The 17043-nt window shown below is 43.3% G+C and overlaps 1 protein-coding gene across 3 annotated transcripts in view; it reads left to right on the forward strand.

The window, feature by feature from the left end:
• Positions 1-17043, forward strand: part of zgc:153039 — a 128360-nt gene that overhangs the window by 83467 nt on the left and 27850 nt on the right. For all 3 annotated transcript variants that reach the window (XM_067995254.1, XM_067995252.1, XM_067995253.1), the window contains 2 exons: positions 8591-8783; positions 9005-9179. In XM_067995254.1, the coding sequence (XP_067851355.1) occupies positions 8591-8783; positions 9005-9179 (368 nt within the window). The remainder of the gene's footprint in view (positions 1-8590; positions 8784-9004; positions 9180-17043) is intronic.

Raw genomic sequence — 17043 nt, forward strand, 5'->3', positions numbered from 1 at the left:
GCAAGGACACCTCCTGCTGATTACCACCTACCGTCCTCCCTCTGCTGATGAATCAGTCCTTCTCCATGTTGAGCACCACTTGGAGGAAGCACTGAGGGTAGGAAGGGCACAGAATGTACTCTGGGTGGGGGACTTCAATGTCCATCACCAAGAGTGGCTCGGTAGCACCACCACTGACTGAGCCGGCCGAGTCCTGAAGGACATAGCTGCCAGACTGGGCCTGCGGCAGGTGGTGAGCGAACCAACACGAGGGGAAAAACCTACTTGACCTCATCCTCACCAATCCACCTGTCGTAGATGCATCTGTCCATGACAGTATTGGTAGAAGTGACCACCGCACAGTCCTCGTGGAGACGACGTCCCGTCTTCGCACTGAGGACACCATGCAACGTGTTGTGTGGCACTATCACCATGCTAAGTGGGATAGATTCAAAACAGATGTAGCAGCTCAAAACTGGGCATCCATGAGGTGCTGTGGGCCATCAGCAGAATTGTATTCCAGCACAATCTGTAACCTCATGGCCCGGCACATTCCTCACTCTACCATTACCAACAAGCCAGGGGATCAACCCTGGTTCAATGAGGAATGTAGAAGAGCATGCCAGGAGCTGCACCAGGCGTACCTAAAAAATGAGGTGCCAACCTGGTGAAGCTACAGCTCAGGACTACATGCATGCTAAACAGCGGAAGCAACATTCTATAGACAGAGCTAAGCGATTCCACAACCAACAGATCAGATCAAAGCTCTGCAGTCCTGCCACATCCAGTCGTGAATGGTGGTGGACAATTAAACAACTAACGGGAGGAGGAGGCTCTGTAAACATCTCCATCCTCTGTGATGGCAGAGTCCAGCACGTGAGTGCAAAAGTCAAGGCTGAAGTGATTGCAACCATCTTCAGCCAGAAGTGCCGAGTGGATGATCCATCTCGGCCTCCTCCGGATATCCTCACCATTACAGAAGCCAGTCTTCAGCCAATTCGATTCACTCCACGTGATATCAAGAAACGACTGAGTGCACTGGATACAACAAAGGCTATGGGCCCCGACAACATCCCGGCTGTAGTGCTGAAGACTTGTGCTCCAGAACTAGCCGCGCCTCTCGCCAAACTGTTCCAGTACAGCTACAACACTGGCATCTAGCCGACGATGTGGAAAATTGCCCAGGTATGTCCTATCCACAAAAAGGAGGACAAATCCAATCCGGCCAATTACCACCCCATCAGCCTACTCTCAATCATCAGCAAAGTGATGGAAGGTGTCGTCAACAGTGCGATCAAGCGGCACTTACTCACCAATAACTTGCTCACCGATGCTCAGTTTGGGTTCCGCCACGACCACTCGGCTCAAGACCTCATTACAGCCTTGGTCCAAACATGGACAAAAGAGCTGAATTCCAGAGGTGAGGTGAGAGTGACTGCCCTTGACATCGAGGCAGCATTTGACTGAGTGTGGCACCAAGGAGCCCTCGTAAAATTGAAGTCAATGGGAATCAGGGGGGAAACTCACCAGTGGCTGGAGTCATACCTAGCACAAAGGAAGATTGTAGTGGTTGTTGGAGGCCAATCATCTCAGCCCCAGGACATTGCTGCAGGAGTTCCTCAGGGCAATGTCTTAGGCCCAACCATCTTCAGCTGCTTCAACAATGACCTTCCCTCCATCATAAGGTCAGAAATGGGGATGTTCGCTGATGATTGCACATTGATCAGTTGAATTCGCAACCCCTCAGATAATGAAGCAGTCTGTGCCTGCATGCAGCAAGACCTGGACAAAATCCAGGCTTGGGCTGATAAGTGGCAAGTAACATTCATGCCAGGCAATGACCATCTCCAACATGAGAAAGTCCAACCACCTCACCTTGACATTCAACGGCATTACCATTGCCGAATCCCCCACCATCAACATCCTGGTGGTCACCATTGACCAGAAACTTAACTGGACCAGCCACGTAAATACTGTGGCTGCAAGAGGAGATCAGAGGCTGGGTATTCTGCAGCGAGTAATTCACCTCCTGACTCCCCAAAGCCTTTCCACCATCTACAAGGCACAAGTCAGGAGTTGATGGAATACTCTCCACTTTCCTGAATGAGTGCAGCTCCAACAACACTCGAAGCTCAACACCATCCAGGACAAAGCAGCCCGCTTGATTGGCACCCCATCCACCACCCTAAACATTCACTCCCTTCACCACCGGCGCACTGTGGCTGCAGTGTGTACCATCCACAGGATGCACTGCAGCAACTCGCCAAGGCTTCTTCGACAGCACCTCCCAAACCCACGATCTCTACCACCTTAGAAGGACAAGGGCAGCAGGCATGTGGGAACAACATCACCTGCACGTTCCCCTCCAAGTCATACAGCATCCCGTCTTGGAAATATATCGCCGTTCCTTCATCGTCGCTGGGTCAAAATCCTGGAACTCCCTTCAGCACTGTGGGAGAACTTTCACCACACGGACTGCAGCGGTTCAAGAAGGTGGCTCACCACCACCTTCTCTAGGGCAATTAGGGATGGGCAATAAATGCCGGCCTTGCCAGCGACGCCCACATCCCATGAATGAATTTTTTAAAAAGTATTAGAGTGGTTGAAATCCCCTAGTATTACTGCCCTATTGTTTTTGCACTACGTATTTGCTCTTCTATTTCCCTCTGATTGTTTGTGGGTCTATAGTACACTCCCAGTAGTGTGACTGCCCCTTTTTTGCTCCTTAGCTCAACCCATATGGCCTCATTTGATGACCCTTCTAACATATCACTGTTCTCCCAGATGTAATTGTTTCTTTAGCCAAAATTGCTACCCCTCTTTTTTTTTCCCCCTCTCTATCTCATCTGAAAACCCTGTAACCATGAATGTTGAGCTGCTATTTCTGCCCCTCTTTAAGCCATGTTTCTGTAATAGCTAAGATATCATACCGCCACATGTCTATCTGTGCCCTCAGCTCATCTGCCTTATTCACTATCCTGGAATTCCCTATCTAACACCACTGGGAATACCTTCACCACATTGACTGCAGTGGTTCAAGCAGATGACCCATCACCAACTTCTCAAGGTTAACTAGGGATGGGCACTAAAATGCTGGCTTTGCCAGTGGCATCCATAGCTCGAGAATTTTTTTAAAAATGAGAACAGCCCAAGCGATCTGGAAGTGCTGAAACAGCTAAGCTTCCAGACAATGTGTGTTTAATTTCTCATTATCATTCCGCGAGGTCTGCAATAAAAATAAGGCTTTTATTTTCTTTTTATTTCATATAATTTTAGATTGGAACAAACTATTTAAAAATGACATCAGCCAGCTGTGCTTCTAGGATGTCTAGATGAAGTTTCTTTTGCTCTATGGCAAACTTAGACAGTGGATGGACAATACACATAAAGACTGCAATGGAATTAGTAATTGCAACTTATTCAGCGGGATATCTGTCTTAAATATTCCGTATCCTTGTCCAGCTCCTCCAACACAACCATTTCTTTTTCGTTTCAATGGAAACTTACATACATATAATTTTCTTTCTTTGTAAGAGTTTACTGATCGAGGCTACAAGGATGACACCACTTTTTTAATGCAGTTTAAATTTTATTAAACTACTGTTTATTTTGCTCATATATTTTTGCTTCTATGTATCATTTGAATGAACAATGTCGGAATTGTTAGACCTGGGTTTCGCTATCCCAAACACGGCAGAGGGTTTCAAAGCTCCAGAAGACTGAATAACAGGCCTTTCACACAAATGTATCTTTTGAGCAGAAAGAACTATTCACAATGTCACCTTGCAGAGTGGCATTAGAAACAGATCATCCCAGATGTAGTAAAGATGCACTGAACATGCTGCATCCACAGCACTGAATATGCTACTTGTCACTATAAAGCCATTACACCAAGTAATCAAACTTGGGCAAGTCTCGGCATGAAGTCAACATGGAACATTTAGATGCATGTTTAAGCGCCATATACTTATTAGCGTTTGCAAAGTCCCTGTTCACTAAGCTTTTGCAACTCCTTAAAATTGTGCTTTACAGTCAGTTTTTCCGACTTGTGGGGTGTTAGAAGTGCAGAATGCTCACATAAGATCAGTATGTGCATTTAAGAGTCACTTGGTCAGCTGCTCAAGCACATGGTGAACCACATGGGGCAATTCAGCAAGTACTGAAATCAACTGTTCTTCTGGCTGTCATACAAATAGTGTGAACTGGAACTAGAAAAGCTGATCGTTCCTGTAAAAAGTAGATGGTTGGCAACTGTGCTGTCCCTTCCACATTAGATAAACACAAAATAAAAATAGTGATGTAAAGTATTGGTGCAATGTAGCATTGTTATATATGATTACTTGCACCAGATATTATGGTTAAAAAAACTCAGTTTTGACTGATTGCTGAAATGCAAAATTAGGCTCTTGGTTTCAGCTTAAAAAATGGATTGTTCCAAATGAACTGGGATAAACATCTAGAACACTGATCAGAAACTGACAATAGGGAAAGAGAAAAGGAGTGGAAGAGAAGCATTGAGAGTGGGTTTTGTTATGCAAAGAATGAACACTTGCCCATAACAAATAGAAACCAAGCTACTTGAGTCTTCAGTGAGTATTGAACAATCTAAAATATTCTTCACTATTCTGGTGGGCACAATGCAACACAGCAAAGCAGGAGTACATATTTTCCTCCTTTGAAGTAAATCAATGCATAAAGTGTATTGAAGATGTGTCTGTTAAATGCGCACATAAATTAAATGTGAATTTAATTTTCCACTTGTCGCACAGATGTAGCATGGACACCAAAAATGTCACGCTTTAGTGACACTTCAATGGAGAGTGACCCCGTTTTGCCTTAGCCCAGCACCTTTCATAGCCTATAAAAATAAGAACCGAGCAGCTAGCCACTTTAAGTGGCTTTCTAAATAATTGTTTTTGACCTAGGTAAGGGTAAAATCCTCAAGGAACACATCATCTGCAAATAACTGTTAGTTGTCACCATTTGAATGCACTAAACATTTTTTAAGGAACTGGCCAATGTAAAGGTTCTTACAAAAATACCATAAATGATAACGCAGCTTTGTGTGGAAAGCACCTCCGAGAGTTTTTTCCAGCTTGAGTTTTTACTGCAATTTTCTCGGCTGGATGCTTTGATTATGCCAAGTAGATTGTAAGATAATGACATCAAGCGAGATTGCACTTAAAGGCTGCTCTTGATTCAGCACTGTATATTGGGGAAAAAAATCAAGGACTGACTGGATAGAAATCTGAACAGAAATGCATTTTTGATTTAAACTGATGAGTGACAAGTTTTTTTTAAAAGGAAAAAGCTTCAGGTTTACAGCATAAGCTATTTAGGTGATACCTCTGCGATTAAATTAAATTGTTTTTATTGTTTTTGAAAGATAGTTAGCAGTAGTGTTGAAAATACAGAACAACATTGGCTTCATTTGGCAGTAAACTTAAATATTGACTTTTTTGACTATCTTCTAAATACCGCACTTGAAAGCACCACAAACACCTTGAAGTGTATGGCTGACCTTCCACAGTTCTTAATTATTAATAATCTGGAGGCATTAAAAATTACAACAGTGCTGTAGTATTAAAGCAAAATCCATTGGAATTTTTTCATAGCTGAGTTTTTATTATTGTGTTGCTGGCTCCTGTCACATGGATCTTGCTTAGCTTGCTGGTGGCAACCACAGTTAAATTCATCAGACTTCTTAAGACTGGTAGCCAAGACAATCCTTTTTTGTAGCGGGGTCTTCCTGACTCCTGCTTGTTTTCCTGAACCCGATAAATGTGCTAGCCCAGTAAATGTGACGTCAGCACATAGATGCGATTATTGTAGTGACATCATGATGCATGCGCCCTGGCCAAATTGTCAAAGCCAGTTTGCACGTACAAGTATACCAGGCACCACTTTACAGCTGGCTCATATGGAAACTGGCTGCGCTACTGAAACATAAATGTGCATTTGGGTCACTATCCTGAAACCCAATTTGCAAAATATAAAAGCATCTTATGGCATTTAGCTCTGCATGGTTATTGGGTATTATCAGGTATTTAGTTGTTCAGGTAACAGATAAGCATCTGCAAATGAGAGGATAGTAATCTGAACACTGAAACAATAACCTGAAAAACATTTATAAATCACCCATTTCAAGTAAACCTCGGCACATTGCAAGGAGAATTTAGAAAAATAATACATTGAGGAGTATCTGCATACGCTGCAAGATAAAAGATGTGTTTAAATCCCCAAAACATGTTGGTTCACTGTATACCTTCAAGAATGTTTAATTTTGTGAGAATACGTGCACTTAGACATCCTGGGACTCATGCAGGTTAGGGTACGTACACATGAAACCATGAAAGAGTAATGAAACCCTTCACTACTGACTCCAAGCCGGGTCATTGGTTGGTGGCTGCTCCAAGTTAACCCCATGCTGTCCAGAAATAGCTTTCATCTCATTACAGCCTTCTGGCCATCAGACTTCAACATTGGACTGTTCCGTGTTGTCTCCTGCCTAATCTTTGTCATGTCTATGTAACCTGAATTCTCTGTGTCCATTTGTGTGCGCGTTTTGGCTGACACTCTGACAGTTGCCCATTACTCCTATCTCTCATTTTTATTTGTGGTTCCTCTCTTACTTTCTCTCCTCCCTTCTTTCCCCTCAATTGGCTATGTGACCTTTCATCTCTCTCCTCTCAGGTACTTTGCCCCACCTGGTCCCTACCTAACCCATCACTTCTCAGCCGTTCATCTCTCCTGCTGCTGTCCCAGGTATGAATCCTGCTTTGAACAACCCATGGTTACCCTTTGTATTCTTCTCCGCATTCTCCCATGGGCCCATTGTGGGTATCCATTACTGCCTCCTTTAGAGCAGTAACCCCAGCTGCCCAGTCTCCCAACACCTCGAATGTAAAATTTTCATTCTTGTGTTCAGATCCCTCCATGAACCCCCTCGCTATTTCGATGACCACCTCCAGCCCGACAACTCCTCCCCACCCAAACTCTCCATTCCTCTGACTCCTGCCTTTGGTGCATCCCCACCCCGCCACTTTTCTCTCTACCATTGCTGGCAGTGTTTTCAGCTGCAGGTACCTCTCTCTCGAGCTCCTTCCCTACACCCCTCCACCTCTTTCTCTTTCTTCAAGACCCTCCTTAAAACCCATTTATTTGATCAAACTTTAGGTTACAACTTATAATATCTCCTACTTAAGGAGCAAAAACGGGAACTTAACAGTGCAGCAAATTTGCTTACATCATTGCATGAACAAATAGTGTCCATTTTCCTTATACCTCTGTGAAGGGCCTTGGGATGCTTTTCCACATTAAAGGCTTCATATATTTGCAAGTTGTAGTGGTGAATAGATTTTGAAACAATGATTTGGCAAGACTCTGGATGTTGATTTTTATTTTTGTTGGCTTTATTTCAGGATATACCAAATATGCATTTTCTGTCTAGTTGATGAACAACCAGCCTCTTAGCTTGTGCTCTCATTATTCACTCTTAGCACAGTGCTGCATTTTCCCTGCTGCATCTAGCATCTTTGGTTTTATTGAATTTATTTTGTGCAATGATTTGACTTAAAGCTGAAATTCTTCTGCCACATCACATCCAGAAAGACAAATGTATGAACTACTTATAACACACAGCTGTCACTTATACTGAATTCAGCCTATCTGTGGGGGACAAATTTGTTTATATTTTTTAAATTGGTAGCTTTGGGGTACGAGATATAATACTGGCATGACACCTATTACTTAAATGTTACACTAAACTATTTATTTGTAGGGAATTGGCTTGGCAGGTGGTATGTAAAATATTTTTTCATGATTATAAAGATCAAAATTTATTACAGAAGTAATGGGGACAAAACTTGTAACCATTTTAACTTTTCTGATTCTTAAAACACCTCTGTAGCTTTTCTTTTTTTATTATTTTTGGTTCTGCTAACATATTTTTGTACAGTCTGCTCCAGTTAATTCGAAGTCTGGGTAATTTGAAAATTATCCAGTAATTTGAATTAAGCAATTTAAATCAAACAGCACTGGAGGCTTTTAATGCTTGAAAGGAATTTAAATTAATAGATAATTCAAATGAAGTGACTTCGAATTAAAGGAGTAGACTGTCTTGCTATTACATTTGAAATGCCAATCAATTACCATTCTGTTTCAATAAAACTGAATAAATTATTTGATTTCTAAACAAAAATAAAAGCTGTTGCTTTGTATTTTTTTAAATAAATAAATAAATCAAGTGAGACCTGCCTCTGGTATTTCCTTCCCACAATATGCACTATTTGCAAGCTGGGAGCCAACCTGCTTCCAGGTATGTATTGATATTTCTGAGAAACAGAACAGCCCAGGAGGACTCCTTCATTCCCTATGAAGTGTCTGACCTCCACAGTGCTTCCTCATGGTATCACATTAAGATTGTTCATGTGGGGGTGAAACACTGGAGATTGGGGCACAATCCCACATTCCATGGCGTAGCTAGTTCGTGCTCCAATCAATACGTCATTGTGCTGCCTCTTACTTGATACGTATTTGACTTGTAGACCATGATACAAAGGGTAATATTTAGCTTTTATGTTACTTTTCAAATGCATCTTCCTATTTTCAGGCCAACCTTTCATTACTTCACCTGGCATACTTGTGCGTTGGGGATCATCGGCTGTGGGATTATGATGTTCTTGATAAACGCAATATATGCTTCATCCAGTATTGCATTCATGCTGATATTGCTGTTGGTCCTTCACTACGTATCACCTTCAAGCAGCTGGGGTTACATCAGCCAAGCTCTAATCTTCCACCAGGTACAGTCAATAATTTTTTAACCCAAATTTGCCATCAATTTTTCAAGTGATACTAAAAGGGTTTCACAATGGCAGACACTAACAGTCAGTTTTGTTTTGCATTTCATTCCAGAAGAAGATTTTACCCCAGCTACTATAGCAGTAGATCAGTGTATGCTGTAAATACATTTATGATTATTTCGCTTACTTCAGAACCCTGTAACAGATACTTACGTTTGCAGGTTAGAAAGTATCTTCTGATGCTGGATGTTCGTAAAGATCATGTCAAATTCTGGCGCCCGCAAGTTCTATTGATGGTTGCCAATCCTAGAACAAGTACTCAACTTATAAGTTTCGTAAATGACCTCAAGAAGAGTGGATTGTATGTGCTGGGTCATGTGCAAAAAGGAAATTTGGGTAAGAATTGCTTTTTTAATTTCCCCAATTTGAGTGTGAATCCTGAATTGTTTCAATCTTTGCAAGTTTCATATGTCTTTTTCTTAAATGCTTTTGCTGAATTTTTGTGCTTGCAAAGGCAAGAGAACTTAATAGAATCATAGAATCTTACAACATGAGGCCATTCGGCCCAACGTACCTGATGATCCAATTCCCTTTTGAAAGTTACTGTTGAATACGTTTCTACCACCCTTTCAGGCTGTGCATTCCAGATCATAGTAACTCACTGCATTTAAACAAAAATTCTGATCTCCCTTCTGGTTCTTTTGCCAATTATCTTAAATCTGTGTCCTCTGGAAATGTGGCACTGGAAGCAATTTCTTATTTACTTAATCAAAACCTTTCATAATTTTGAACACTTCTATTAAATCTCTGCTCTAACCTTCTCTGCTCTAACCTTCTCTGCTCTAACCTTCTCTGCTCTGAGGAGAACAATCCCAGCTTCTCTAGTTTCTCAAATTATCACTGGGAAATAGAACACTTTCAGTCATTGTTGGGCTGAACCACTACTGGTTCAGGTATAATATGAGTTAGATGCAGATTAACGCTCCCTCTACTCCGGTCTGACAATGTAGCTTAACCTCAACAACAGAAGAGCAATCTCTACTGCACTTGAGTGACATTTTTCATTTCCCATACCAGCCAGCCTATTGACTTTTCTGACTGTCAGTTTAGGATCAATTAATGGTATTTTTATACTGTTCACCCACTTTCTGGTGTATCCCACACTTCTCAATGTAACACTATGTGATATGTCCCCATTGCCATTGCAGTACTCTAATACAATGCTTCCCTCTCTGTAACACATCAATATTTTCCCACACCTCTCACTGAAAGTTTCAGATGTACCCCACATCCTTCACTAACATTATGATATACCCTACAAAATGCTCATTGTAACTCCTGATATATTCCTCACTGTAACATTCTCATATTTTACACCCCTCACTGTAAAATGTTCTATTATTCGTGCTAGGATCTGCCTGAAAGCTCCCAAACACTTTGGTCCCTTCTAGGCAGTAGAGACTCAATTCAAACTTGAGTCTCAGGGGTGAATAGACACTGTGTTACCCAGTTTCCCTGATTCTTTGTCCAACATGGTACAAATACACCAAAATGCACTATTTTTGTTTGTTTTGCACATGGAACAATTCCTTTTTATATAGTTGCATTTCTAGTGTCTGATTTCCCCAGTTGTGGCTGGAGCCTCTGCCATTTGCACCTTTAATTCCCTCAGTAACCTAGGATGCATTCCAACTGGACCGGGTGACTTTTGTACGTTGAGTACTGACAATCTTTTACGTACCTCCTTTTTATCTATTTTTATCCTATCCAATATCAGTACTACCTTCTCCTTTACTGCGACATTGGTAGCATCCTCTTCTTTAGTGAAGACCGATTTAGTACCTCAGCCATGCCCTTTGCCTCCACAAGAAGATCTCCTTTTTTGTCCTTAATTGGGCCCACCCTTCCTTTTACTACCATTTTGCTATTTATATGTTTATAAAAGATCTTCGGATTCCCTTTTACGTTAGCCACTAATCTATTCACAAACTCTCTCTTTGCCCCTCTTATTTCCTTTTTTAGATGTCCTTTGTACTTTCTGTATTCAGCTTGGTTCTCTGAACCTTATATTTGGCATAAGCCTCCTTTTTCTGTTTCATTTTAATCTCTGGGGGGTTAAATTTGATAACCCCTGAACCTGCGCCCAGTCGTAGCGATGCAGGCAGCACATGAGATTTGTGCTGCCTGTTCATTTATCTGATATCTGTGAGCAGCCAGGCCGAGCTGCGCTGTTGATTGGATGCTCACCAGCAGGGGGACCCCCGATATCGCGTGAGTGGCTAGCACCTCCAAAGGCAGCCTGCACCTCTTATTTGCAAATTATGTGATACGGGTCCGCATGGAGTCTGAACAGAGGTCAGACACCGCACACATAAAATACAGATGCAGATCCCGTCCTTGCGTTTACAAACTGTTGAGTTATGTTAAAACATTGAATAAAGGTTACACAGTACTAAATCCTAAATCCTCCAATCTGCACGCCAGACCTTACCAATCTGGCAATCTGAATTTGTACCAGGCCTGCGAGAGAGCAAGCACCAAGCTTAACAAAAATCTATCAATCTCAGGTTTAAAATTAACAATTGAGCGAGCATCAACTGCCATTTTCAGAAGAGTGTTCCAAATTTCTACCACCCTTTGCCTGGAGAAGCGTTTCCGAACTTCAGTCCTGGCTCTAATTTTTAGGCTATGTCCTCTAGTCCCTGTATCCAAGTATAGGAGACCTCCAAAAACAGGTACAAGTGCATCAGCAGCCAGAATCAATAATCCAGCAACTAACCTGCAAACCCTGCATGATCCCTTTAAATAGAGCTGGTGGGGGGGGGGTCTTCCATGCTGTTCACGACCTGTACAGTTGTGCGTTGGCTGGAGCGTTGTGTTCCAAAATCGTACCTGTCTCTTTAAATCAGCGTTGCACATTAGCGCATATTCTCCTTACTTTGCATGCTGCCGGCATTCGTTATCTGTGCATCCAATCAACAGTGCAGCTAGACCTGGCTGCGCAAATGCCTTTACCAAGGTGGTGTCCAGCGCATGTCACGCTAGAAGCGTGCGCGCACATTTCAGACGCCATTTGGATCCTTAGTAGACTGCGTAGCCCCTACAAAATGGGCACTACGCACAGCAATTTATAGCTCCTTGTCTTTAGTCATCACCCAGGGAGCTCCAGCTTTGGATGCCCTTCCTTTCCTCCCATGCAATGTGTCGACCCGAACCATCTCCTCCTTGAAGGCCACCCATTGTTCAATTACTGTTTTGCCTACCAATTTTTGATTCAAATTCCCCTGGGCAAGATCCCTTTTTATAACTCACTGAAGTTAGCCCTCTTCCAGTTAAGTATTCTTGTACTTGATTGTTCCTTGTCCTTTTCCATATCCATTCTAAACCTGATGATATTGTGATCACTGTTCTCCAGATGCACTCCCACTGAAACATGCTCCACTTGCCCCACTTCATTCCCCAGAACTCGAATATGTAAACTATAACAATCTTTTAGAGATCAAAGTTTGAAATACCTTCCACTGAACTACATTATGTAACAATTACCAGCTTTGAACATTTACTTTTACATTTTTTTATTAATAACTGCCTTAGAGCCCAGTATGACCTTGAAACAGATTTATTAGAATAGTTTTAGAAGTCACTGTGGAATGGCCCACTAAGTGTTATGAAGAGTTTTTCTTAATTTTTTTTCTATAAAAAAAATTGTATTTTATGCAAATTCAATTTTAAATTAAGGTGAATGGGAGGAGAGAAATCTATGTTGCTGCAACCGAGTACAGCCAATACATAAGAGTCTCCATAATTTGAGAGTATTTTACATTTTGATCTGCTGTGGGAGTTCCCCACACCAAGTTTTTTTTTAATTACAAAGCTAAACAGGAAAACCTGTGTGGGAATTTTCCAATATTGAAAATGTCAGTTCCAAATATGGAATCATAGAATCATACAGCACAGAGGAGGCCATTCGGCCCATCGTGCCTGTGCTGGCTCTTCGAAATAGTCGTTCCACTCCCCTGCTCTCGTAGCCCTGCAAATGTTTCCTTTTTAAGTATATATCCACTTCCTTTTTGCAAGTTACTATTTAATCTGCTTCCACCGCCCTTTCAAGCAATGCATTCCAGATCATAACAACTTGCTGAGTAAAAAAAAATTTCTCCTCACCTCCCCCTGGCTTTTTTGCCAATTATTTTAAATCTGTGTCCTCTGGTTATCGACCCTCAAGCTAGTGTAAACAATTTCTCCCTATCTACTCTATCATAACCCCTCATTATTTTGAACATCTCCATTAAATCTCCCCTTAACCTCCTTTGCTCCAAGGAGAACATACCTGCTTCTCCAGTCTGACCGCACAACTGAATTCCCTCATCTCTGGTACCATTTGGTAAATCTCTTCTGCATCCTCTCCAAGGCCTTGACATCATTTCTAAAGTGTGGTGCCCAAAATTGGACACAATACTCCAGCTGAGGTCTAACCAGTAATTTGTAAAAGTTTACCCTCACTTTGTACTATATGCCATATGAAGCCAAGGATCCTATATGGTTTTTTAACAGCTTTATCAACTTGTCCTGCTACCTCCAAAGATTTGTTTATGTGAACCACCAGGTTTCTCTGTTCCTGCACCCCGTTTAAAATTGTACCATTTTAGTTTATATTGCCTCTCTGTATTTTTCCTTCCATAATGCATCACTTCATACTTCTCTGCATTAAATTTCATCTGCCATGTTTCTGCCCATTTCACCAGTCTGTCTGTGTCCTCCTGAAATCTGCTGCTATCCTCCTCACTGTTCACTACATTTCCAAGCTATATGTTATCCGCAAACTTTGAAATCATGCCCTCAATGCCCATGTTCAGGTCATTAATATATATGAAAAAGAGCATTGGCCCCAATACCGACCGCTGGGGGATATCACTGTATAATTCTCTCCAGTCTGAAAAACAACCGTTCATCACTACTCTCTGCTTTCTGTCCCTTAGCCAATTTTGTATCCACGCTACCGCTGCCCCTTTAATCCCCTGGGCTTCAATTTTGCAAACAAGTCTGTTATGTGGCACTTTATCAAATGCCTTTTAAAAGTCCATATACTCAACATCAACTGCACTACCTTCATCAAACCTCTGTTATTTCATCAAAGAAGTCAATCAAGTTAGTCAGACACTATTTGCCTTTAACAAATCTGTGCTGGCTTCATTTATTAACCCACGTTCTTCCAAGTGACAATTTTTTCTCTGATTATTGCAATGTTAGGCTGACTGGCTGGTAGTTACCTGGATTATCTCTGTTTCCTTTTTTGAACAGGGATGTAACATTTGCAGTCCTCTGGCATCACTCCCATATCCAAGGGGGATTGAAAGATTGTGGCTAGAGCCTCTGCTATTTTCACCCTTACTTGCCTCAGTAACCTCAGATGCATCCCATCAGGACTGGGTAACTTTTCTACCCTGAGCACTGCCTACTATTTTAGTACCTCCTCTTTATTTATTTTGATCCTGTCCAATTCCTCTACCCCTCCTTCTTTACTGTCACATTGGGAGCATCCTCTTCTTTAGTGAAGATAGATGCAAAGTACTCATTTAGTACCTCAGCCTTCACAAGATGATTTCCTTTTTGGTCCTTAATTGGACCCACTTTCCTTTGACAACCCTTTTTTTATTCGTTCATGGGATGTGGGCGTCACTGGCGAGGCCAGCATTTATTGCCCATCCCTAATTGCCCTTGAGGAGGTGGTGGTGAGCCGCCTTCTTGAACCGCTGCAGTCCGTGTGGTGACGGTTCTCCCACAGTGCTGTCAGGAAGGGAGTTCCAGGATTTTGACCCAGCGACGATGAAGGAACAGCGATATATTTCCAAGTCGGGATGGTGTGTGACTTGGAGGGGAACGTGCAGGTGGTGTTGTTCCCATGTGCCTGCTGCTCTTGTCCTTCTAGGTGGTAGAGGTCGCGGGTTTGGGAGATGCTGTCGAAGAAGCCTTGGCGAGTTGCTGCAGTGCATCCTGTGGATGGTACACACTGCAGCCACTGTGCGCCGGTGGTGAAGGGAGTGAATGTTTAGGGTGGTGAATGGGGTGCCAATCAAGCGGGCTGCTTTATCGTGGATGGTGTCGAGCTTCTTGAGTATTGTTGGAGCTGCACTCATCCAAGCAAGTGGAGAATATTCCATCACACTCCTGACTTGTGCCTTGTGGATGGTGGAAAGGCTTTGGGGAGTCAGGAGGTGAGTCAGAATACCCAGCCTCTGACCTGCTCTCATAGCCACAGTATTTATATGGCTGGTCCAGTTAAGTTTCTGGTCAATGGTGACCCCCAGGATGTTGATGGTGGGGGATTCGGCGATGGTAATGCCATTGAATGTCATGGGGAGGTGGTCATTGCCTGGCACTTATCTGGCGCGAATGTTACTTGCCACTTATGAGCCCAAGCCTGGATGTTGTCCAGGTCTTGCTGCATGTGGGCACAGACTGCTTCATTATTTGAGGGTTTGCGAATGGAACCGAACACTGTGCAATCATCAGCGAACATCCCCATTTCTGACTTATGATGGAGGGAAGGTCATTGATGAAGCAGCTGAAGATGGTTGGGCCTAGGACACTGCCCTGAGGAACTCCTGCAGAAATGTCCTGGGGCTGAGATGATTGGCCTCCAACAACCACTACCATCTTCCTTTGTGCTACATATGACTCCAGCCACTGGAGAGTTTTCCCCCTGATTCCCATTGACTTCAATTTTACTAGGGCTCCTTGGTCAAATGCTGCCTTGATGTCAAGGGCAGTTACTCTCACCTCATCTCTGGAATTCAGCTCTTTTGTCCATGTTTGGACCAAGGCTGTAATGAGGTCTGGAGCCGAGTGGTCCTGGCGGAACCCAAAATGAGCATCGGTGAGCAGGTTATTGGTAAGTGCCGCTTGATAGCACTGTTGACGACACCTTCCATCACTTTGCTGATGATTGAGAGTAGACTGATGGAACGGTAATTGGCTGGATTGGATTTGTTCTGCTTTTTGTGGACAGGTCATACCTGGGCAATTTTCCACATTGTCGGGTGGATGCCAGTGTTGTAGCTGTACTGGAACAGCTTGGCTAGAGGCGCAGCTAGTTCTGGAGCACAAGTCTTCAGCACTACAGCTGGGATGTTGTCGGAGCCCATAGCCTTTGCTGTATCCAGTGAACTCAGCCGTTTCTTGATATCACGTGGAGTGAATCGAATTGGCTGAAGACTGGCTTTTGTGATGATGGGGATGTCGGGAGGAGGCCGAGATGGATCATCCACTCGGCACTTCCGGCTGAAGATGGTTGCAAACGCTTCAGCCTTGTCTTTTGCACTTACGTGCTGGACTCCACCATCATTGAGGATGGGGATGTTTACAGAGCCTCCTCCTCCCGTTAGTTGTTTAATTGTCCACCACCATTCACGACTGGATGTGGCAGGACTGCAGAGCTTTGATCTGATCCGTTGGTTGTGGAATCGCGTAGCTCTGTCTATAGCATGTTGCTTCCGCTGTTTAGCATGCATGTAGTCCTGAGTTGTAGCTTCACCAGGTTGGCACCTCATTTTTAGGTACGCCTGGTGCTGCTCCTGGCATGCTCTTCTACACCCTCATTGAACCAGGGTTGATCCCCTGGCTTGTTGGTGATGGTAGAGTGAGGAATATGCCAGGCCATGAGATTACAGATTGTGCTGGAATACAATTCTGCTGCTGCTGATGGCCCACAGTGCCTCATGGATGCCCAGTTTTGAGCTGCTAGATCTGTTCTGAATCTATCCCATTTAGCATGGTGGTAGTGCCACACAACACATTGGATGGTGTCCTCAGTGCGAAGATGGGACTTCGTCTCCACGAGGACTGTGCGGTGGTCACTCCTACCAATACTGTCATGGACAGATGCATTTGCGACAGGTAGATTGGTGAGGACGAGGTCAAGTAAGTTTTTCCCTTGTGTTGGTTTGCTCACCACCTGCTGCAGGCCCAGTCTGGCAGCTGTGTCCTTCAGGGCTCGGTCAGCAGTGGTGCTACCGAGCCACTCTTGGTGATGGACATTGAAGTCCCCCACCCAGAGTACATTTTGTGCGCTTGCTACCCTCAGTGCTTCCTCCAAGTGGTGCTTAACATGGAGGAGGACTGATTCATCAGCTGAGGGAGGGGCGGTAGGTGGTAATCAGCAGGAGGTTTCCTTGCCCATGTTTGACCTGATGCTTTGAGATTTCATGGGGTCCAGAGTCAATGTTGAGGACTCGGCCACTCCCTACTGACTGTATAACAC

Source organism: Heptranchias perlo, chromosome 13 (genome assembly GCF_035084215.1).
Source record: "Heptranchias perlo isolate sHepPer1 chromosome 13, sHepPer1.hap1, whole genome shotgun sequence".
NCBI classification, from domain to species: Eukaryota; Metazoa; Chordata; class Chondrichthyes; order Hexanchiformes; family Hexanchidae; genus Heptranchias; species Heptranchias perlo.